General features: G+C 41.5%; 1 protein-coding gene across 3 annotated transcripts in view; it reads left to right on the plus strand.

Moving 5' to 3' along the window:
• LOC104612424 (potassium channel SKOR-like) overlaps positions 1–23,600 on the plus strand; it is a 62,343-nt gene extending 38,743 nt beyond the window's left edge. For all 3 annotated transcript variants that reach the window (XM_088901028.1, XM_010279869.3, XM_088901027.1), the window contains 2 exons: positions 22,888–23,009; positions 23,298–23,600. In XM_088901028.1, coding sequence (XP_088757154.1) covers positions 22,888–23,009; positions 23,298–23,566 — 391 coding nt within the window. In that variant the 3' untranslated portion in view covers positions 23,567–23,600. The remainder of the gene's footprint in view (positions 1–22,887; positions 23,010–23,297) is intronic.
• The last annotated feature ends 806 nt before the right edge of the window (positions 23,601–24,406 follow it).

Below are 24,406 nucleotides of genomic sequence, written 5' to 3' on the forward strand. Positions count from 1 at the left end.
AAACAAATGATAGGGATACAGGGTCTAGGTCAACATTACCAACACCATAGATAGATGATGTGGAGCCATTAGCAAGGGTAACAGATTGTGATGTTGAGCAATGGGTGAGAGATGAAAACACACCTGGAGTTCCCGTCATGTGATCGGAGGCTCCAGAGTCAATAATCCAAGGGTTGGGTGTGGATGCCAAACAAGCCATACCTGAGTGTGCAAAGGTAGCTGTGTTCTGCTGTGACTTGGATTGAACAAACCTTTCATACTCATCCCGAGGAACACTCACCATCTCCTTGCCTGGACCATTTGAGGGAGTAGAAGGCATTGGATCAGCTGACCGGTTCTCCTGTCTAGAGCTGAAACTGGTGTCACTAGTCATGGCATGATTGGCCCACGTCGAGGGAGGACCATGTAAGTCATAGCAGTAGTTAATAGTATGTCCATCCAAACCGCAATGAGTACACTTCCGTGGACCCGAGCCACGTCCTCTACCATGAGCTCCCCCTGAATCTCTGCCTCCAGTACGACCACCACCACGGATATGTGTAGGTCCACCACTACCACTCCTGCTAGGCTGGGCTCCTCGAGCCCCACTTTTGACACCTCGACCTCTCGATACTGCAAATGCTGATTTATCTGAGACATTAGAATCCATAGATCCAATGGAAGCCCTCCGAAGACGAGCAAACACCTCCTCTAAAGATGGAAGAGCAGATCCCCCTAGTATCTGGTCTCGTATTGGTTCATACTCAGACTTCAGCCCCACCAGAAACCGTGTCACATCAAGCTTCTCTCGCTGTTGCTGTTGAACTTTGACATCAGAACTGAGAGGATGATAGACGTTTAACTCATTACGGATATTTCTCACACTGGCATAGTACTCCTCAAGGCTTTGATTTCCCTGTTGCAGATTGAAGTATTCCTGATACAGTTGATATACCCTAGTGGTATTATCCTGACATGAATACACTTTCTTAGCATGATCCCACACCTCTTTGGCTGTGTCAAGAAACATGAAGTTCACACTGATTCTGGGTTCCATACTGTTCCACAACCATGTGATGATCTGTGCATCTTTCTGTTCCCAGTCTTCCTACTCCTGAGAATTAGCGGGGGGTTTCTCCTCTCTTATGTGCTTCACTTTCTTCTTCGCTTTCAGAAAAACCTCTACAGACTTGGCCCAAGGGACATAGTTCTCTCCATTCAGTTTAATGAAGGTCATTTGGACATTCAGGTAGTCAGTAGATATCATGACACTAGGTTTACTATCACTGTTATCTGCCATTGCCGAACTCCCTTATCACTGAATTCTGAGCACTACACACTGCACACTACACACAAACACTTCACCGAAATCTGCACACTGATTTCAACAGTAATAAATGCTGAGAACTGCAACACCACAAACCCTACTCACCGAAATCTGCACCCTGGTTTCAGCAATATTAAATGCTGAAAACTGCAACACCACAAACCCTACTCACCGAAGTCTGCACACTAATTTCAGCAATATTAAATGCTGAAAACCACACTTGTAACACCACAAACCCTAATCCACAGCTACCGGAAGTTTCACCATTAAGTAGACACTATTGCCCTTCGAATCACACACAAACCAGAATAAACCCTAGCATAAACCCTAGCATACTGCAATCTGAAAACCCATCATACGAACTGTACTACTCCTCTCATGTATTCCATAACAGAAAATATGCATAAAAAAAACTTTACCTCATCGCCTGAAGGCCAACCACACGAAGGACTGAGACACCACTGCACCACATGTACCAGCCCTAATTAGGGCTTAGAAACCACAACAACCAATCACCAACGACACAATCGGAGGCATAGGAACCTCCAAGGGAAGAGGGCGATCACTCCTTTTCATCCCTTTTCCCAGTCTCCAACTCACAGCTGAGAAACCCAAGAGAAATCCTAGTTCGAATGCGCAGAAGACAGAATTCTAGCAAGTCTGATTTGTTCAATGTGGCTCTGATACCATGTTGAAGTTTGACCTGCCCTAGAATTCTGTCTTGTTCGTTGACTGTAAAGTAAAGTGAACAGCAAGAAGTAGTAGGAGAGGAAAGAAGAAGAGAGAAAAGAGAGAAGGTCTGGTTCGAATTAGAGAAAAAGTTATCCCTAGATTCGGCCAGACCTGTTATTATATTATTAACTTATTGGAAAAGACTTAAGTGCCCTTATTTAAGTAAGAGGCACTCGAACTAACATAACAATACACATCAACATTCTCAACAAGTGCAAAGACCAAAATACCCCTTCACTAACACCACTAACATTACCCATTTAAAATGCACCCCAATCTCCCTTCCTAAGCTAATAATCTCTCTTAGAGGCTGTCTAAGAGACCACACTCTCAGGTTTCCAGCTTGTATCCACCCCATTACCAACTTGGTCACAGAGTGAGAATGTTGCTAGAGCCTATTAGATGAGAAATCAATTGATTACTACTAGGCCAGGAGATAAGTTTATTGCAGTTTATTTTTCATGCCTCAAAACCTTATGGTAGGAGATAGATCATTTGGAGACTATGGTTTGGGAGTGTAGCAAAGATGCACCAACTTATTAGAAGTTAGTAGAGAAGAATAGGGTATTTGCGTTTCTAGCAGGACTCAAACCTGAATATGACATTGCATGACAACATATTCTTTCTCGAGACAGTGTAACACTCTATCAAACATTTGCCTTTGTGTCTGGAGAGGAAAGCAGGAAGAATGTGGTTATGAGAAACCCAAGCGTTGAGCATTCGGCCATAGTTAGCATAGTGAAGTCTAAGCCGAGTGGGGATAAGGTTGGCAATGAATCTAAGAAGGAGGACAAGAAGGACTTGATCTGTGACTACTGTAAAAAAACCTAAGCATACTAGAGACACCTGGTAGAAACTTTACCCATACCTTATATCGAGTCGGCTCAGAAAAAAGAAGGGAAATGTTAATATGGTAGTGACTAGTGATTTATTGGGACCACCTACAACTTCTCTAGAGTTTGTTGTAGCAATTGCAGTTAGGGCCAAGTTAGAGAGATATGAGCAGTTTTTGAGTCGGGGATACAACCAGTTCCAGCTCATCATTAGGTGGACAACAAGGTGTAGGTGGATCAGGAGGTAGTTATTCTACCTCGTTTGCACATATAGGTAGTTCACATGCCATTGCAAATTATGCATCCACTACAAGGAAGGGGGGACTTCCTTGGATTATAGACTGTGGAGCATCATAACATATGACCAATGTTTTAATTATCTTCTCCTCATACCACCTCTGCTCTAGTAGAGATAGAGTTTCCATAGTTGATGGATCACATGTTCCCATTGCTGGGAAATGGTCTATCAAGATAACCAATACAATTACTTTGCCTTTTGTACTTCATGTCCCTAGACTGAGCACTAATCTTTTATCTATTAGTAGTGTTATAATTCAGGTCTGCCTTAGAGTTCGGCCTGACTGAGTTCAGTTATGTAGAAGAAGAAAAAGTGATAAAGAAAGAGAGAAAGAGAGAAGAGAGAATTCTGGTTCGAACTGAAAGAGTCAACTTGACTTCTCCCAGTCGGCCAGTAAGTATTTATATTATTATTAAGACATAACTGAAAAGACCTATGTGCCCTTACTTAAGTTAAGAGCACATGTTTCAACACAACATTACAGATCAGCAACATCAATCAAGGTATAAAGACAGAAATACCCCTACGCTAACACTCCCCCTCAAGCTGGTGAGTATATATCATATACTCCCAGCTTGTTACATATGTAGTCCACTCTTCCCCGACTCAAGCCTTTTGTAAATAAGTCAGCCCACTGATTTCCTGTATTAACATGTGTAGTGTCTAGTTCTCCATTCAGCACCTTCTCCCTCACAAAGTGACAGTCAACCTCAATGTGCTTGGTTCTTTCATGAAACACTGGATTAGAAGAGATATGAACTGCAGCTTGATTATCACAATAGAGCTTCATTGGAATGTTAATGTTGTACCCTACTTCCTGTAGAAGGTTCCTTAGCCACACTAATTCACAAGCGGTATGCGCAATAGCCCTATATTCTGCTTCTGCACTGCTTCTTGCCACAACCGTCTGCTTCTTACTTTTCCATGTCACCAGGTTACCTCCTAGAAACGTGCAATAGCCTGTAGTAAACCACCTATCAGACATAGAACCGGTCCAATCAGCATCATAATACCCTTCTATTTCAACTTTTCCCCCACTCTTGTATATCAGACTGCGACCCGGGGCCCCTTTTAGATACTTCACAATTCTCAGAACTGCATTCCAATGAGGAATCAGAGGTTTTTGCATGAACTGGCTTACCACACTAACTGCAAATGAGATGTCTGGTCTGGTAATGGTTAGGTAGTTCAGTTTGCCCACAAGTCGTCGGTATCTACCAGGGTCTTCAAACACTTCACCCATATCACTGCTTAGCTTTTGGTATTTGTGTCCATGGGTGTTTCAGCTGGTTTGGCACCCAACAAGCCTGTTTCTTCCAACAAATCAAGCACATACTTCCTCTGGCACAGGTTAATCCCATACTTGGATCTCGCTACCTCTATCCCCAAGAAGTATTTCAGTTTACCCAGATCCTTTGTCTGAAAGTGATCCTGCAGATAAGTCTTCAGCCTGTCAATACCAATGTTATCATTCCCAGTAATAACAATATCATCTACATACACCACCAACAGTATTTTTCCTCCCGGAGAGTCATGACTAAATACAGAATGGTCAACTTTGCACTGTTTCATGCCAAACTTCTTTACCACCTCACTGAACCTACCAAACCATGCTCGAGGAGACTGTTTAAGCCCATATATAGCCTTCCTTAGTCTGCACACCTTACCATCCTCCCCCTGAGCAACAAACCCTGGAGGTTGCTCCATGTAGACCTCCTCGAGTAAGTCACCATGCAAAAAGGCATTTTTGATATCAAGCTGATATAGTGGCCACTCATACATGGCTGCAAGAGAGATCACAACACGAACTGACCCTATCTTAGCAACCGGTGAGAAGGTCTCTGTGTAGTCAATGCCATAGGTTTGGGAGTACCCTTTTGCAACTAATCGTGCTTTCAGACGTTCAACACTACCATCAGGCAGATACTTAATCGTATAAACCCACTTACAACCAACAGCTTGCTTCCCAGGAGGAAGAGCAGTGAGGTCCCAAGTATGATTATGATGAAGGGCTGAGAGTTCTTCTTCCATGGCACGGCACCACCCTGGAGAGGCAAGGGCTTCCTAGATTGTGAGTCATCCACACGATGGTGTTTCCCAAACTGACACGACTCACAATCCAAAACAGAAAGCTGACTCAAGGATGAAACTAAGGACTTCAAGACTTTGAGCGACGGATGACCAAATTGGCAGTGCCACTGGAGAGGAGAAAGAGATGACTGGAGAGCTGTTGAAGTTCTACCACCACCACCGTCAAGATAATATAGTCCACCTGCTTCATGCCCTCCACCAATCTTCATCCCCGTCTTGAGATCCTAAAAGACACACATAGAAGGATAAAAGGTAATGGAGCAATTAAGTGATTTGGTCAGCTTACTAACAGACATAAGGTTAAAAGGCAATTTAGGAACATACAGAACTGATGAGAGGGATACAGGATCTAGGTCAACATTACCAACACCACAAATTGAGGATGTGGAACCATTAGCAAGGGTAACAGATTGTGATGTTGAGCAATGAGATAAGGAGGAAAACACACCTGGATTCCAGTCATGTGATCGGAGGCTCCAGAGTCAATGATCCAGGGATTGGGTGTAGGTGCCAGACAAGCCATACCTGAGTGAGCAAAAGTCGCCGTGTTTTGCTGTGATTGGATAAACCTCTCATATTCATCACGGGGAACACTCACCATCTCCTTCATGGGACCATCTGTGGATGTAGGAGGCAACTGGTAAGATGAATGATTCTCCTGTCTAAAGCTGGAACTTGAGTCACTGGTCGCGGCATGATTGGCCCAGGTTGAGGGAGGACCATGTAAATCATAACAATAGTTGATGGTATGTCCATCCATACCACAATGAGTGCACTTCCTCGGGCCTGAGCTACGTTCTCTACCACGGGCTCCCCCTGAATCTCTGCTTCCAGTACGACCACCACCACGATTATAAGTAGACCCACCATTGCCACTTCGGCCATATGCAGAACCACTACCAACACCACGGCCAGACTGAGCTCCCCAAGCTCCACCTCTACCACCACGGCCTCTCGATGCAGCAAAGGCAGATCTATCTGAGATATTAGAGTTCTCAGTAGATCCGATAGAAATCCTCCGAAGTCGAGCAAATACCTCTTCTAGGGACGGAAGAGCTGATCCCCCTAATATCTTAGCCCGTACTGGTTCATTTTCAGACTTTAGTCCCACCAAAAATCTAGTCACATCTAGCTACTCTCTCTGTTGTTGTTGAATCTTGACATCAGAAGTGAGAGGATGATAGACATTCAACTCATTACGTATGTTCCTATGTTGGCATAGTACTCCTCAAGACTCTGATTGCCCTGTTGCAGATTAAAGTACTCTTGATAAAGCTGATAAACTTTGGTTGTATTGTCCTGCCCCGAATACAATTTCTTCGCATGGTCCCACACATCTTTGCCAGTATCAAGGAACATGAAGTTCACACTAATCCTGGGTTCCATACTGTTCCACAACCATGTGATGATCTGAGCATCCTCTTGCTCCTAGTCTTCATACTCGTGAGAGTCAGAGGAGGGTTTCTCCTCTCTGATGTGTTTTACCTTCTTCTTTGCCTTCAGAAAGACTTCAACGGATTTATCCCAAGGCACATAATTCTCTCCATTTAACTTAATGGAGGTCATTTGAACATTCAGGTAGTCTATAGGCACCATCACACTAGGTTTATAATCCTTATTGTCTCCCATTATGTTATCACCAATTCTGCACACTTGTTGAATTCTATTATCACTGAGATCTGCACAGTACACACCAATAGGTCACACCTGTCACACTGATTGCAGCACTAATTGTTGCTGGAATGTGTGCTCTTTACACCACAAACCCTACTCCTACAACTACCTGAAATCTCACCAGTATATGATCATATCTCTTCCTTCAAAATGCACAAAGAAACCAGCATAAACCCTAGCTCTTACTGGTCGAAACCCTAGCAAATGGTCTGAAACACACCTCCTATTTAATCCATAACAGATATCATGCACTGAAATCCCTTACCTTATCGCTGAAGTAACACCCATGCGAGCAGGAGAGCAGTCCACACACAACAGCCACACACAGTTCGGCCCTCTATTCTTCCTCTACTAGGAGAGGGCGATCTCAGAAATCACAGCAACCGACCACATACGACCTGACTGGAGGCATAGAGACCCCCAAGGGAAGAGGGCGATCACTCCTTTTCAGCCCTTTCCCTTATCTCCAATCGAACACAGAAAAGAAAGAAGAAAACCCTAGATAGGGTGCGCAGAGAATGAACCCTAGGCAAGCAGAAATCTAGGCAGATTTAACCTGGCTCTGATACCATGTTATAATTCAGGTCTACCTTAGAGTTCGGTCTGACTGAGTTCAGTTATGTAGAAGAAGAAAAAGTGATAAAGAAAGAGAGAAAGAGAGAAAGAGAGAGAGAGAAGAGAGAATTCTGGTTCGAACTGAAAGAGTCAACTTGACTTCTCCCAGTCGGCCAGTAAGTATTTATATTATTATTAAAACATAACTGAAAAGACCTATGTGCCCTTACTTAAGTTAAGAGCACATGTTTCAACACAACATTACAGATCAGCAACATCAATCAAGGTATAAAGACAAAAAGACCCCTACGCTAACAAGTAGTTTAACAAAGAATTTGAATTGTTCAGTGATTTTTTCTCCTAGTCATTATGTTTTGTAGGATCTAGAATCAAAGAGGATGATTGAGAGCGGTCGTGAGGTGAATGAAATCTATCTTCTTGATGTGCTTCCTAGTCATCAGAGTCATCATGTTAGCAGGGATAATGGGTTAGAGTCAGTGGGTTAGATTAGGGCATATATCTTTTGCTTCTTTGCGTTTTTTGTTCCCAAAGTTATTTGAGTCTGTCAGTTTGTCCAGCTTAGAGTGTGAGGGTTGCCAACTTGGAAAGCGTTGTAGACATTCATTTAAAGCAAGTAATAAAAGATGTTCTTCGTTTTTTTATATTGTTCATGCTGATGAGTGATGAACATATCATATCTCTTCTATAGGTGTCTATTGGTATTTTCTTTTGTTTATAGATGATTATTCTTGATACTCTTGGATATATTTGATGACATCCTGTGATGAGGTATGTTCTTTGGTACAACAGTTCCATCAGATGGTATTGACGCAGTTTGGGGTACGTGTGAAATTGTTTAAATCAGACAATGCCAAGGAATACTTTGAGAAAAACCTGGCATCATACTTGTTGGAGCATGGAGTAGTCCACTAGAGCAGTTGTATGTACACTCCACAATAGAATGATGTAGCCGAAAGGAAGAACAAACATATTGTGGAAGTAACAAGAAGTATGATTTATCAAAAAAAAGTAGCAAGAAGTATGATGGTGAGCTCTACAGTTCCAGTTTGTTTTTGGGGTGACGTAGTCCTTACAACAGTTTTCTTGATTAACCAGGGTACCCTCTCGTGTTCTTGGATATAGTACTTCATTTAGCCTTCGTTTTCCTGAAGGGGAGATGTTCCATGTTCCTTTAAGGGTGTTTGGATGTGCATGCTTTGTCCATATTCTTGGCCCTCACCGTTCAAAGTTGGACCCTAAGGCGAAGAAGCGTGTCTTCCTTGGGTATGTAGGAAATCATAAGGGGAATTGTTGTTATGATACAATTTTAGGGAGTCGGTATATTACTATGGATGTCACTTTTTTTTGGGTTCACATCTTTTTTCTTGGGAGGTTTTTCTCAGGGGGAATATTTTGGGGAAGGAAGTGAGCAATCTATACCACTTCCTGTTCTAGCTCCTTTGCCCACTCTAGTGCCAAACTCACCTACACCACCCACTTTGCCACCTTCATTGCGTCTGGTCTCTCAGTGTCTTACATGACAACGTATACGACAACATAGGGAGGTTGATTCCACAACAAAGGAACCCATGTCATTCCTTATCGGTAGACCTTTTCATGGGCTGGGCCGGGCCGGGCTTTTGCTCTTTATTAACATAAATTTTTCAGGCCTGACCAACGGGCCTAAAACTTGGGTCCGGGCCCAACCCTCATAAAAGGCCCAAAGCCCGACCTGGGAGTCTGAGCGCCAGTGCCCTCTAAGGATTGAGAGAATGGTGCCTGCTGAGTTCGCCGATTCCTGGGAGTCTGAGAGTGAGAATAGAAACTGAGAAGGTGAGAAGATAGAAGATGACAACAGTGCCGGCCAGAGAGAGAGAAAAAGAGAACTCACCGCTCAAGAGAGAGACGATCTAGATCTGGTGGTGCCAGCCGCCGGTGCCCGAGTTCGTAGAATGAAAACGGTGCGCCTGGGTTCTGGTGGCGCCAGCTGGAGAGAGAACTGAGAAGATAGAAGACCTAGTTCTAAGAAGATAGAGAATTGAGAATGAGAAGAAAGAAGATGAAAACGGTGTTGACTGGAGAGAGAGAGAGAGAGAGAACTGCCGAAGAGAGAGATGACTAGTTCTGGTGGCGTCTGCCACCGGTGACTGAGTTCGTAGGTGCAGCTGGGTTCGCTGGTTCTGAGAGTTGAGAGGGAGAAATGAGAGCCGCTTCTGAGAGTGAGAGTGAGAAAGTAGAATGAAAAGAAAATTTTTAAGTATTTACGGTTAGGGTTAGGCAGTTTAGGAAAAGTCGGGCCGGGCCGGGCTCTTTTAACAAATCCCGAGCCCGGTCCGTAAAATAGTTGGGCTCGGGCTTTTAGGCCCGAGGTCAAGCCCGCGGGCTAAAACACATGCTCAAGCCCGTCCGAGGTACCCGACCCATGAACAGGTCTACTTATCGGCTCATTGGAGATTCTAGGATTGATTGACATAGACCTAGTACCACTTGTTTCCTCTAATGGTTTAGTTCCTGTTGATACTACCACCCTTGTTCCTAACACTGTTGCATATGACTTAAATCTTCCTATTGCACTCCGAAAAGGGTAGAGGAATTGTATTGCTCATTGCATCTCGCACTATCTTTCCTACAATGGGTTATCTCCCTCCTATCGGGCCTTCCTTTCTTCCCTTGACTATGTCTATACCCAGGAGTGTTAGTGAGGTTCTCTCCAAACCTGAGTGGAAGACAACTATGCAGGAGGAAATGAAAGCATTAATTAAAAGTGAGACATGGGAGATTGTGGATTTACCTGATGGCAATGAGACAATTGGATGTAGATGGGTTTATACAGTGAAGTACAGGGCTGATGAGCTGTTTTGTAATTAATTTACGGTTTGTGTGCATTGATGTATTAGGGAGTTAAGATTTTTTAGCTCCTTTGCTATGTAATTTCTCAATATTTAATAAAATGCAATTCATCAAAAAAATATTTAATAAAATGCACTGTTATTGATAAAAGATATAAAAGTACAAGGCTGATGAAATCATAGAAAGGTACAAGGCGAGGCTGGTTGCAAAAGGGTGCACTTAGACTTATGGGACAGATTACTTCTAGACTTTTGCACTAGTGGCAACGATGAGTTCAGTTCGGATTCTCCCATCACTAGTAGCTATCTACTCTTGGCTCTTCTTCCAACTTGATGTGAAGAGTGCTTTTCTTAATGGAGACCTGCAAGAGGGGGTGTACATGGATCTTCCAGCCGGTTTTTATAATGATGTAGCTAAAGGAATGGTATGTAGATTAAAGAAGTCTTTACATGGTTAGAAGCAATCACGTAGAGCTTGGTTTGACAGGTTTAGAAGTGCATTAACTGTATTTGGCTATACTCAAACTCAATTTGATCATACTCTACTTGTGAAATGGAGGGGATCATTGGTGTCCATGTTGATAGTGTATGTGGATTACATTGTAGTCATAGGAAATGATCTGAGTAAGATTGATACCTTGAAGAGGAACCCGGACAAGGAATTTGAGATTAAAGACCTTGGGGAGCTGAAGTATTTCTTGGGCATTGAGGTGGCAAGGTCCAAGCATGGGATCTTCATTTCATAGAGGAAGTATGCTTTGGACTTACTATAGGAGACATGAAACTAGGGGTGAGGGCAGCTGATACTCCTATTGATCTGAATCACAGGATGAATGCTTTAGACGGTGAGCTAGTAAAGGATGTTGGAAGGTACCGGAAATTGGTGGGCTGGTTGCTGTACTTATGCCTGACACGACCCGATATCTCTTATGCAGTGAGTGTGGTGAGTTAATACATGCATGCTCCACAAGTTTAGCATTGGGAGGCTATTGACAGGATACTTGCCTATTTGAAGGGACGCCCAGGTAGAGGCATATTGTTTGTTGATCATGGACATTTGAAGTTAGAGGCTTATACAGATGCCGATTGGTTCAGGTTTTAAAGTCTTTGAGGGTTCAATACAACATTTAGCAATGTCTGTATTGATTAAACCCTAACAAATAAGATAATAATAAAAAGAAATTAGTATATAAACACACAAAATGAATATTTTAGTTTAATAGTGCCCATTTTATAACTATAATGTCAAAAAATAAAGAATAAAGAAGTATTTTATAATACATAGTACAAAACTGCTTGGTGATTAGGCGAAGCGAGCCTCAAAGGGCGCCTTGTTGCCTAGGCACCCACCTAGGCATCACCTTGACAATTGTGGAGCCTATTTGTCACAAATGGCCTGTAACTTGGAATCAGCTGAGGCTTCATGCTTTATAAACTCCACTAGGGAATAGACTGGTTTGGATATGGTGGTCATGTGAAGTTCATGGACCCGAGAGAGAGCATCAACCACTCTATCAGAATCTAAGGGCTTGTATTTAATGACATAATCAAATTCATGGACCCGAGAGAGAGCATCAACCACTCTATCAGAATCTAAGGGCTTGTATTTAATGACATAATCAAATCCCATTATTTTGTATACCCATTTTTGTTCGTCTATACTGCCAGTTTAAGCCTCTTTCAAATGCATCCACTCATGACCAGAAATTCATAATGACCATCAGCTGGGTTCATGTGAACTTGATGATATCCGGACCTTAGGTCTAACATTGAGAATATAGTGGCCAATTGCAACTCACCAAATAGCTCAACAATGAGTGGAATTGGAAAGTGATCTTTAACTGTTATTTTGTTGAGCGCTCTATAATTGATGCAAAATCTCCATGTGCCATCTTTTTTCTCAATGAGGAGCACCGGTGAAGAAAAAGGGCTGGAGCTAGGTCAAATGAACTGCTTTCGGAGGATTCTCTGCACTTCTTTCTCGATTTCAGCTTTTTTGTGAGTGAGGGTAATGGTAAGGTCTGACATTTGCTGGAGGTGCACCCAACATAATTTCTCTGTGATGGTCCTTTACCCTGTGTGGAGGAAGCTGTTGTGGTTCCTCAAACACATCAGCAAATTCAGCTAACACTTATTTCCACTGTTGCTGGCCGAAGTCAAGTATGAGTTTTGGGTGATTGGATCTAAGAACTAGGCTGGTGGCTCAAGCCCCGTCTGCATGAATACATTTGGCTAAGCTTTATGAAGGCTTCTCATGATTGTTTTCAGGCCTTGGGCTTGCATTGGAGCTGGTTGCAACCCTTGTATATGGTACTATTTCCCTCCCAAGGAGAATTCCATTGTCATTTTTGTTTTTGCTAGTCACTAAGTATTGGGCCCAATTGTTTGAACAAATGCACCCCAGTACAATATCCACACCACTAATTTGAAGGGGTATAAGTCGGCTCTCACCATGTAGTCCTGAATTTGAATTGGTACATTTTTGCAACATCTTGCAGACTTCTTCACACTTCAGGTGGTTTCCATCTACTACATGTACCTTGAATGAAGGGAAAGAATGTGGTTCAAGGCCCAACCACTTGGTAAGGGCTAGGGTCACAAAATTTAAAGTACTGCCACTTCCACTAGTAATAGAAACTTGCCGGTCCATTAGCAGCACAGCTACTCACATGGTTTGGGATGACCCTTGACCTCCTACGACTCGTAAGGATACCTTTGGGATCGATAACTCCATGAGGTTTTCTCCTTCATAACCCTTTAATACAAGACTAGAGGGTTTTGCATCTATTCCATCCTCCGCCCATAACAAGAAGATTTGTTGGGTCTTACAGCGATGGCCTGGTCCAAATCGTTCATCATAGTTATAACACAACCTGTGATCTCATTGAGCCTGTATCTCAGCCCACGAAAGTTGTTCATAGGTTATTATGGCCTGTGTGGTATTAGTTAGGTTCTTAGGTGACTCTACCTCAATTCTTGGTGGTGTTTTAAAATTGGGCTTGGGAGAGGTTCAATCTTGGGTGCCAGTGGTTCAACAAGAAGGTTGTGGGTTCAATTCTGTAAAACCTTACCCTTCTTAAATGACTGAACTATTCTTCTTGTAACCGTGCGAGATCCACAACAGCTAACTTGGAGGTAGGCTACATTGCCTTCATCTCCACACAAATTTCCTCCCTAAGCCCTTTGATAAAGTATCCTAATAGAGTTTTTCCAGCCACCCTTGCACCTTAGTCACCAGTGTTTCAAATCCCAGATAATAATCCCTGACTGAGCCCTATTGCTGGAATTCCGATAGGGCTTCGTCAAAACCCTCAAATCCCGATGACTCAAAATGAACACATAGGGCTTTAGTCAAATCAGCCCAATCTACTTGGGGGTGGGATTGTTGGAACCATTGGAACCATAAAATGGCTTTCCCCTCTTAAGTGAAACAAAGCAATAAGGACTCTTTGATTATTGGGAGTATCGTGGAATTCAAAATACCTCTTAGCTTTAAAAATCCACAAAATGGGATCGCTGCCGATCAAAGTTGGGAACTCCAGTTGCGCTATAAATGGTTTGTTTCTTCTAGTATTGCCTTCATGACCACCATCTCCACTAGTTCCTTCTTGTTCACCATCACGATTACTGATTGTCGCCCCCTTTTGCAACTGCACCACTACCATTGACAAGGTTTCCTTTAACTTCTGAATGTCGTTTGAAACTTTATGTTGCCCTACTTCTAGTCGATCGATCCATTTGTCCACCATCTTTGACCTCGTGCTAGGCATTCTGATCAGCAAAGCTTGTTGTTGCAGTCAAGCTCTAATACCACTTTTGTTAGGCTTGCCCAGGTTCTGAGAATAGGTATGTTACAGAGAGGATTCAAGATAGGGCAAGAAGAAGATGGCTGAAAGTGATGATGATGATGCATGAATTTGGATCTTATTTCTTCTCATTTTTTCCCATTACATCTTTCACTTATATTGAATTGACTCTTGATTGGTTACAATAGAGTTCATTCTTGATTAGTTGTAATCTCAACAAATTCTTCAATTTCCTTGTTAACTTTCTTAACCGACTCTTGAGAACTTGCTAACTTGCTAACTAGCATATGCTGATGTGGCTTTGTCTTTTTTCCATCTAGAATAAACTTGCTGTATGATTGATTTGTCTCTTGATCCTCCATCCAATGGTGTCCTAACTTGTTCTCTAGTGGGTGGCAGCTGAGAGAGAGAGAGAGAGAGAATTCTCATTCATGCCCTAAAACCATCGAGCTCCCCCCTTTTTATAGAGTGGGTGGCAGCTTTTACAGATTATTCTTACTAACTATTTCAGGATCGAATATTCTAACGAACTACTGGTACGAGCTGCTCCCCTCAGGTGTTGGGCATGGCTGATATGGCTTGATTGATAACGGATGCATGCAAACGTCCCATCCTCTTCTTCTTACGTCCATAGACTAACTCGATGGGAGGTCTGGGCTTGGTGAGCACTTGGAATGAGCCTAGGAGATTAAGAAACTGGTTCTGGAGCTGCCAATAGGGCTCCCAAGTAGCATCCTCCACGGGCAGGCCAGCCGACTAGACCAGTGCTTGTTGGGTGAACCTCTTTCTCGTCTTTACCCATCTGAAATCGATGATGCGCAGATGTTCGATGACTAGGCTGCCATCTTCTATGAACTCTGGTAAGCTGGGGCTGGTGATGGCGTCAGATCCGACAAACCTTTTGAACATTGCATGTGGAACACTAGGTGCAGTCAGGTGGAAGTGGGCAAATCCAAACGGTAGGCGAGAGGGCCGATTCTTTCCAGTATTTTGTAGGGTATGAAATACCTGGGAGAGAGTTTGGGCCAGGGTCACCTATCGGTAGGGCTGTATCTTAAGATAGACAAAATCTCCGACTTGGTGTTCCACGAATCGTGCTTCTTGTCATAGTGCCTTTTCATCCTTTGTTGGGTTCGATAAAGGTTCTCCTGTAGTAGCTTCAATATGTCATCCCTGGCTGTCAACTGAGCTTCGATCGCTGCTACAGTGGTGGAGCCGGGTTCGTACAGAAATATGGATGGCGGTTCCCAGCCATACAAAGCCTTGAAGGGGGACATTCTAGCAGTTGGTTGGAAGGTAGAATTGTACCAATACTTGGCCCATAGAAGCCATTTGGTCCATTGCTTGGGTTTGTTGTTGGCGAAGCACCGCAAGTAGGCCTCGAGACATCTGTTCACTACCTCTATCTGGATGTCGGACTGGGGGTGATAGCATGTGGAGTGGCTTAATTTTGTTCCTTGGAGGTGGAAATACTCCTTCCAAAACTTGCTTAAGAAAGTTGGGTCACGGTCAGAGACGATAGCTTTGGGTGTTCTGTGAAGTTTAGCTACGTCCCTAACGAACACATCGGCTACCATTTCTGCGGTATATGGGTGGGGAAGTGCTGAAAAATGTCCGTATTTGCTTAGCTGGTCCACCACGACCATGATGACTGATTTCCTCCCGGATTTCGGCAAATCGGTGATAAAGTCCATGGAGGCTTCCTCCTAGACCATCTCTAGGATCTTCAGTGGCTGCATCAACCCTAGTGGTGCTTGAGAATCATACTTGTGCTGTTGATAGACTGAGCAAGAGGCTACATGTTGTCGAACCCTCTCCTTCATGCCAGTCCAGTAGTAGTGGGCTGCCAACTTTTTGTAGGTTCACAACACCCCTGAGTGGCCCGCCTTGGGCTGAGTCATGGAAGAGCTAGAGTAAGGCAGGGATGTGGGTCGAAGAAGCCGGTAGAACAAACCGTCCCTTGTAGAATAAGGTTGGGCCGTGCACTGTATACTCTTTAACTGAGGTAGGGTCCTGATGGCATTTCTCCCTTGGGGGTTCCAACCCTTTAGATTCATGAGCTTCTCGTCAGATTGCTTCAAAGAGGGGGTAACTGGGTTGGGAGCTTACCAACTGGCTTAGTTCCACCACCCTAGACAGAGCATCTGCAGCCTTGTTTGTTGGGCCCGGTTTATATTCTATGATGTAATCATAGCCCAATAACTTGGAAATCCATTTTTGCTGATCAATTGTGTGGACTCGCTGCTCTAGAAGATACTTTAGGATACATTGGTACATTTTGATTATAAATTGTCGGCCTAGAAGATAGGCCCACCATTTTTGAACTGCAAATACAATAGCCATGAGCTCCTTAACATAAGTGGATTGGGCTTGGGCATGTGCCGACAAGGCTTTGCTAAAATAAGAGATAGGCTGCCCCTTCTGCATCAGGACAGCACCCAACCCGGTACCAGAAGCGTTATACTCAAGTATGAAGATGTCGTTGAAGTTGGGTAAGGCCAGCATTGGGGCAGTGGACATGGCTTGTTTAAGGGCCTCAAAAGGCCTGTTGGGCTTCTGGGGTCCAAAAGAATGACTCCAACAATTGGATTAGGGGGCTGCCAGCAACCTGTATCCTGCTATAAATCTCCGGTAATAGCCTGTTAGGCCCAAAAATCCCCTTAGAGCCTGCATTGGACCTGGGGTGGGCTAGTCTTGCATACTTTTGATCTTGTCTGGGTCTGCTTTAATCAGTCCAGCTGAAACTACATGCCCCAAATAATGGATCTGGGTCTACCCCAAAGTGCATTTAGACCGTTTTGCAAAAAATTGGTTGACCCTTAAGATTTCTAGTGTTATCATTAGGTGATTAAGGTGAGAATCCCAGTTCTGACTGTAAACAAATATGTCGTTGAAGAAAACCATAATGAATTGTCGCAAATAGGGACAAAAGAGGTTGTTCATGATGGCTTGGAAGGTAGATGGGGCCTTGGATAACTCGAATGGCATGATAGTGAACTCATAGTGCCTGTCATGGGTCCGGAAAGCGGTCTTGTGCACATCATCCCTATGGACCCGTATCTAGTGATATCCGGATCTTAGGTCCATTTTGGAAAATATTCTGGCATGGACCAACTCATCCAGCAATTCATCAATCATCGGAATGGGGAATCAGTCCTTGACAGTGATTTGATTTAAAGCCTGATAGTCCACAAAAAATCTCCAATTCCCATATTTCTTTTTAACCAAGAGGGCTGGGGAAGAGAAAGGATTGGTGTTGGGCTGAATGAGTCCTTTCCCCAAAAGCTCCCCCACTATTTTGTCTATTTCCGTCTTCTAGTAATGAGGGTAACGGTAGGGTTGGACGTTGGTAGGGTCGGACCCGAGTAACAAGGGAATGCGATGTTCTTGGCTTTGGTTTGGGGGCAATTGCTGAGGTTCACCAAAGACCATGGAGTACTGGTCCAAAATCTTGTTAAGGGCCTGCGTTTGTTCGTAGCTGGGCTGCCAGTCCTCGCTGCTTGTGAGGGTGGGTTGTATGGGTTCCAGGCCCATTTGTAGCAATATCGGGTGAGCCGTGGGGTCACACAACTTTAGAAATGCCTAAACTCCTTCGTATGTAGGCCCGTCGGGATTGTTTCCTTGCAAGTGGCACAACTTTTTGTCCACATGGAAATCCATGGTCATAGCTGTCCAATCACATAGGGCGGGGCCCAATTGTCGTAGCCATTGGATTCTAAGGACTACATCGGCCCCACTAAAATCCAAGGGGTGAAGGTCCAAGACGAAGTTGTGTCCTTGTATGTGTAAGGTCTCATTTTTGCAAACTCCTTCATAGTTGATTTTTTTACCATTTGCCACATGGACATCAAAGGGGTGGGTGTATTGAATGGCCATACCTAGCTGGCGATAGGGGTGTCCATGAAAATCTAAAAAACCAAAAACCGAACCGAACCGAGAAAACCGAACTACAAAATGCAGTTAACCAAACCTATCGGTTCAGTTTCGTTTTGGAATTTTTGAAAAACCGAAGGGCTGGTTTGATTTTCGGTTAACCTACAAAAAAACTGGTGGTTAACCGAACCGTTGGTATATATTTATATGTATATTTTATATATATTTTTAATATATGTCACATACTTTCTATATATTATATATAAATATATACTTATATTATATTTATAATTATATTATATATATTATATATTTTAAAAATATTTATAATGTATTATATATAATTTATTATTTATAATATAATATTATACATATATTTATATAATATATATTATAAATATAAAAAACTGAAAAATTGAAGAACTGAAACCGGTCAAAAATCAAAACCGATGGACCAGTTAACCGGTGGTACCAGTTTGGTTTCGGTTTGGAGAAATGGAAAAATTGGTACCACCGGTTCGGTTTGCAAAAATTGCCCATGGTTCGGTTAACCGAATCGTGGACACCCCTAGCTGACGAAAGAGCACCTGAGTGATGAAGTTGAGGGAGCTCCCACTGTCGATGAGGATGGATATGATTCTTCCCCGAAGCTTCCTACTGACTTTCATGGAATGAACTGAGGTTCTGTCGGTGAGGGCCTGTAAGGATATCTCCGGAGCTTCGTCTTCAGCCTCACCATCACCTTGAACCGCTCCTGCTATATCCACCTCTTCTAGCTTCCCTTCTGGCTCATCTGTGTGCAATAGGATGAACTGTTGTGCTTTGCATCGGTGGCCTGACCCGAACTTCTCGTCGCAATTGTAGCATAATCCCTTCTCCCGTTGGGCTTGCATCTAAGCCCATGAGAGATGTTTGAAGGGGACAATGCTTTTGGTGGTCAAATTTCTTCCTGCGTCTTTTGTGGGCCGATTGGTGCTTGCCTCCCCAATTGGTCGAGGTAATAACCCATCAGTTTGGGGAGGGGTCTTTAGGAGTGGTCAATTCTATTGCCGCTAATAGGGTCATGGGACATAGTGCCTTGACCTCCAAGCGAATGTCATCTCGCAAACCCCTGATGAAGCTGCCGACCAGAGCGTTATCCGGCCATGCATGAACCCGTGTTGCTAGCTTCTCAAACTCTACCTAGTACTCTTGCACCACCCTTGTCCGCTTAAGCTTGGAAAGGATTTCATCGTAATTTTCATACCCAGTTGGTCCAAAGCGAACACAGAGGGCATCAATGAAGTCTGACCATGCGACTTGTGAGTGAGTCTGCCAGAACCACTGATACTAGAGTATGGCATCCCCATCCAAGTGGATGAAGGCTACAACGACTCTCTGGTGACTAGGGACCTCATGGTATTCAAAGTACTATTCGTCCTTGAATATTCAGGGAATCAGGTCCACTCCTACATAAGAAGGGAAATCGATCTTAGTTGTCCGTCCTAGCCATGCTCTTCCCTGTTGTTGACCGCCTTAACTGGACTCCTCTTGGTCTCCATCCTTCTCACCTTTAATCAAACAGTTCCTCTGGGATAGGACAGTCAACGCCTCCTTTACCTCCTTCATATCCGCGGCTACTTGGTGTAGTCCGGTCTCTAGCCTGTCCACCCTCTCACCCATGGCGGCGGAACGGGTGTTAGGCATCTTCAACGAGGACCTTGAAGGCTCTAATACCAAAAATGGTGAGTTCTGCTCATCTCAGGAGCATCTCCGAGGGGCTCAACCTCCTAAGAGAGAGAGAGAGAGGGTGGCAACTTTTATAGATTATTCTAACTAACTATTTCAGGATCAAATATTCTAACGGACTATTGGTACGAGCTGCTCCCCTTAGGTGTTGGGCGTGGCTGATGTGGCTTGATTGATAACAGATGCATGCGGATGCCCCATCCTCTTCTTCTTACGTCCATAGACTAACTCGATGGGAGGTCTGGGCTTGGCGAGCACCTGGAATGGGCTTGGGTTGTCAGTATGTGGCATGTGGTTCGCATCATTCTTACTTTTCTTTATTTATTTTGTTAGTTTATGGTTGCTGCATTTATTTTCTAGGCAGCTCTTTTCCTTATCTTTTATTGTTTGGGCAGACAAGGGTATTATAGTCATAGTACTTGATAGTGGCCTTTGATATAAATAGAGATGAAGAGAGCAACAGTTACACTTTTTGAGCCACCCATTATTCTTTCATTCTCTCTCTCCCTTCTCATATTCTTGTTAAATTCATACTCTTAATTCTTGCTATTTTTTTCTTTTATTATTATCTATTTTACGAATCAACTATACTATTCATCCTATGAGATTATATTTGATAATAAAGCAGCAATTAATATTGTCGTTTTCTTAATACGAAGTGTTACTTTCCAAAAAAAAGAATCAACAATTATTATTGCAAGTTCAACATGATAGAACCAAGCATATTGAAGTGGATCGGCATTTTATCGAATAGAAAGTTGAGGTTCAAGAAGTTTGTCTACCTTTTATAAAGGCTAATAACTTGCTTGCTGATTTCTAAACAAAAGGAGTTGTAAAAGAATAATTAGTTGAAATTCATGGGAAGTTGAGCATGATCAATATCTATGCTCCACTTGAGGGGAGTATAGAGAAATATAAATGTAGGGAAAATTACTTATAGTGACACTTATAAATTTTCTCCTACAATAAAGGAATGTGAAACAAAATCTTTACAAAAGTTTCCAGTTGAAATTTGTGCCTACTAGGTCCCATTTATTCCTAAAAGGGCTTTTTAGACATGCAATGGCATGTTCAACGTGATAGAACCAAGCATATTGAAGTGGATCGGCATTTTATCGAATAGAAAGTTGAGGTTCAAGAAGTTTGTCTACCTTTTATAAAGGCTAATAACTTGCTTGCTGATTTCTAAACAAAAGGAGTTGTAAAAGAATAATTAATTGAAATTCATGGGAAGTCGAGCATGATCAATATCTATGCTCCACTTGAGGGGAGTATAGAGAAATATAAATGTAGGGAAAATTACTTATAGTGACACTTATAAATTTTCTCCTACAATAAAGGAATGTGAAACAAAATCTTTACAAAAGTTTCCAGTTGAAATTTGTGCCTACTAGGTCCCATTTATTCCTAAAAGGGCTTTTTAGACATGCAATGACATTCTTTTGATTGTTATTATTGTTTAGGAGAACTTAACAAAAAAAATAAATAGTTTTTGTTTTATTTTCCTTCATATTTCTCTTTTTAATGTAACTAGAAATATCATTTTTTATTTTTATTTTTTATTTATTTTATTTAATTAATTATTACCTGTTTGTGTTATGGACAACATATAATGATATAATTCTAAAGATTAGGCTTTATTTCTAACAAACAGGGAGAAAGAATATAAATGTATGTTCTTTTTATTTTTTTCATAATTAATAAAATATTGAACACAAAAATGGATTTGTACTAGATTAAGGACTTAGTGAGCATAGCTTCAGAAGCATGGGAAATTAGTGCAAAGAGTTCACTATCGCTAGTGTAGGAAATTGAAATCATACCCTTTTGGTAATTTTCCTTGTAATTTAGTGGGTGTGGGTTGTTTCAATGAGTATTTTTGTAATTTCCTTGATATGCATGTTTTACCAACCTAAAAATATAATTGAGCGGGTATAATAACCAACTCAATACTTTCACCTTAAATTCAACTCTCGTATTTCCTATTTATCTCCCTTCTTTCTCTTTAATCTTCACAAACAACGTTTGTAACTTGGTGTTCATATGAAAACAAGTGTTGAGGATTGTGATACATTTCAGTTTTTTTTTTAGTTTTATACTGACAGTGTGGTCTTTAAAATGGAAAAAGAAGGAAAAATAAAAGAAGGAAAAGTAATCAGATAAAAGCTTGATGTTGGGAGGTTAAAAGTGAAATTACATTCATACATTGTTTCATAAGTTGTGAGGATGTAATTAGAATTATATTATTTTGTTACAAGAAAAAGGACTGTTTGGCAGAACATTATGAAAGGTGGTAGGAAAGCTAACCCTTGTTTTACATAGGTTATATAGACAGAAGGAATCGTTCTCAAAGTCGTGTTTTGGCTTTGTTTCAATTTCACATTTCTGAATTATGCTCATTTTAAATATTCTAGAAGCAAGGTAGGTTAAATATGTTCTTTTTTTCAACTTTGAGATTATATTTGATTTTGCATATTGATGAAAAGGTTTTCCTAAATATGGTTATTCTTTAATTGTTTTTTCTGAGGTCTGTATGTTGGTTTTGCATGTATAAAAAGGCAAATGTTGATCTCAATATTCTGGTGCATGTATCTATGTACTTCAATATATAATCATGCATCTTTCTTGTGCATGCACTTTTTGTTGTTACTACTTATTCTTTTGCTCATGGATTCTGACACATAAATGGAATGGGGATATGACTCCTAAAGCCCTGGACAAATTACTGGCATAGCATCCCATTTAATATGCTTATATCATACTTTTTATCTAGTTTTTGAAACTAAGGGGCCATTTGATAATGGCTGAAGTGGCTGGACTGAATGGCGTATTGCTTTGTATTTTAGTGGATGAATAATTAAATAATAAAATATTTGAAGGTACACTGATTTTTTTAAGCATAATTTTAAAAGTGTCGATGCTATAGAGTTGTTCATATTGGCAAGTATTCTGTCCAACTCCACTTGGTAGGAATGTTAGGCATCCAGGTAACATAACTTTTGCCAGAAAGATCCTCATTTATTGACCATTATCATTCAGTATTCTTGGTGTTTGTATTTTCAACCATTAAATTTCCAACATAGCTCATTTTGTTAAATAATTTTGACAATAATATCATTGTTGGGTCATATGAACTTCGCAGATGGGGAAATACACCACTAGATGAGAGCCACATCTGTGGAAATAAGAATTTGATTAATCTACTGGAAGATGCAAAGGCTGCTCAATTGTCCGAGTTCCATGGTTACTCCCATGAAATCCGAGGTATCAAGTTTTTCATATTTCCGGAAGTTTTTGGTAGGCAATATTTTGAGGGTCATTTAAAGTGGCACATAAACAGTAAAAAGGAAAATTAAAAAAAAAAAGACCACCAGAAAGGATTTGACCATCATCATCATCATCATCTTACAATCCTAACAAAGGTGGTATTGTATTTCTAGAAATTTTCTTTGTAAAATGGTACCACAGTTATTGGTAATTATCTTTCTTGTTCCAACCATCTGTTTGAGAAAGTTGTTGACGGGTGTTTATGTTGCTTGAAAAAAAACACAGATAAAATGCACAGAAGGAAATGCACGGTGTTCCCTTTCCACCCATGGGATCCACAGGACAACAGAAGGGAGGGAGTGATCTTGTGGGTCCCCCACACCATGGAAGAGCTCAGCAAGACGGCAGCAGAGCAGCTAAAATGCTCTGATGGCTCTTGCTTTTTAACAGAAGATGCAGGTAAAATACATGATATAGACATGATATATGATGGTCAGAAGCTGTATTTTGTATGTCAAAGACCAATGTTTTTTACTGAGAAGAAAAATAAATAACATAATAAATATGCCTTCCGTAATTTACTTTTTAGGCCAGTGTGTTTCCTGTTGTATAATCTCCTACATCATTGATCTTACATGCTTCAGAAAATGTTGTTTTTCTGCATTTCTTGGCTCATACTAAAACACATATTTCTAAATGCATAGCTAAATATATTATTGGTACATTTTCTTGCACAGCACAAGAATCTAAAGTAAAAAGGAATATCGCTCTTTGGGGGTAAAAAAGTGAAAATTTTCCTTCCATGTGTACATAAAACATGTATATTTTATTTTGTCCTCTGAGCAGCAGTGTCAGAAATTATTAGAGTTGCCTAATTTACAGGAAAAATCCGTTTCAATACTTGTACATACAGCTCAGCACCAAACTAATGATAATGCCATTTCTCCTCGGGAAAGATTAATAACCCAAAACTAGATTGGAATCAGGAAAAGTGTTCCCCAAGCTGCATGAATAGTCAGAATTAATTCCCCAAGCATAAGGTCAGAATGAAGAAATTTATTTTGCCACTTCACCCATTAGAAAATATTATGGTATTAAAAGTAGCATAAAATATTAGAAAACGTTCTTAACCAAAGTAGTTATTTTGACAAATGAATGGGAAGTATTGAAGGATATTCTCTGAAAGTAAGTTCCTTGGGAGAAGAGAGAGAGAAGACAGAATATTTGGAGGCTCAAGCCTTGTTATATTAGGGAGAACATAATTACAAGTGGAAGGACAAAACTACCGGTAAGACATTACATATACAAAAAAACATTACATAAATAACATTTTCCCTCAAGTTGGGTCATAAATGTCATTCATTTCCAACTTATTACACAACTCAATATGATGT

The sequence above is a fragment of the Nelumbo nucifera genome, chromosome 3 (assembly GCF_055504915.1).
Source record: "Nelumbo nucifera cultivar China Antique chromosome 3, China Antique-T2T, whole genome shotgun sequence".
NCBI lineage: Eukaryota > Viridiplantae > Streptophyta > Magnoliopsida > Proteales > Nelumbonaceae > Nelumbo > Nelumbo nucifera.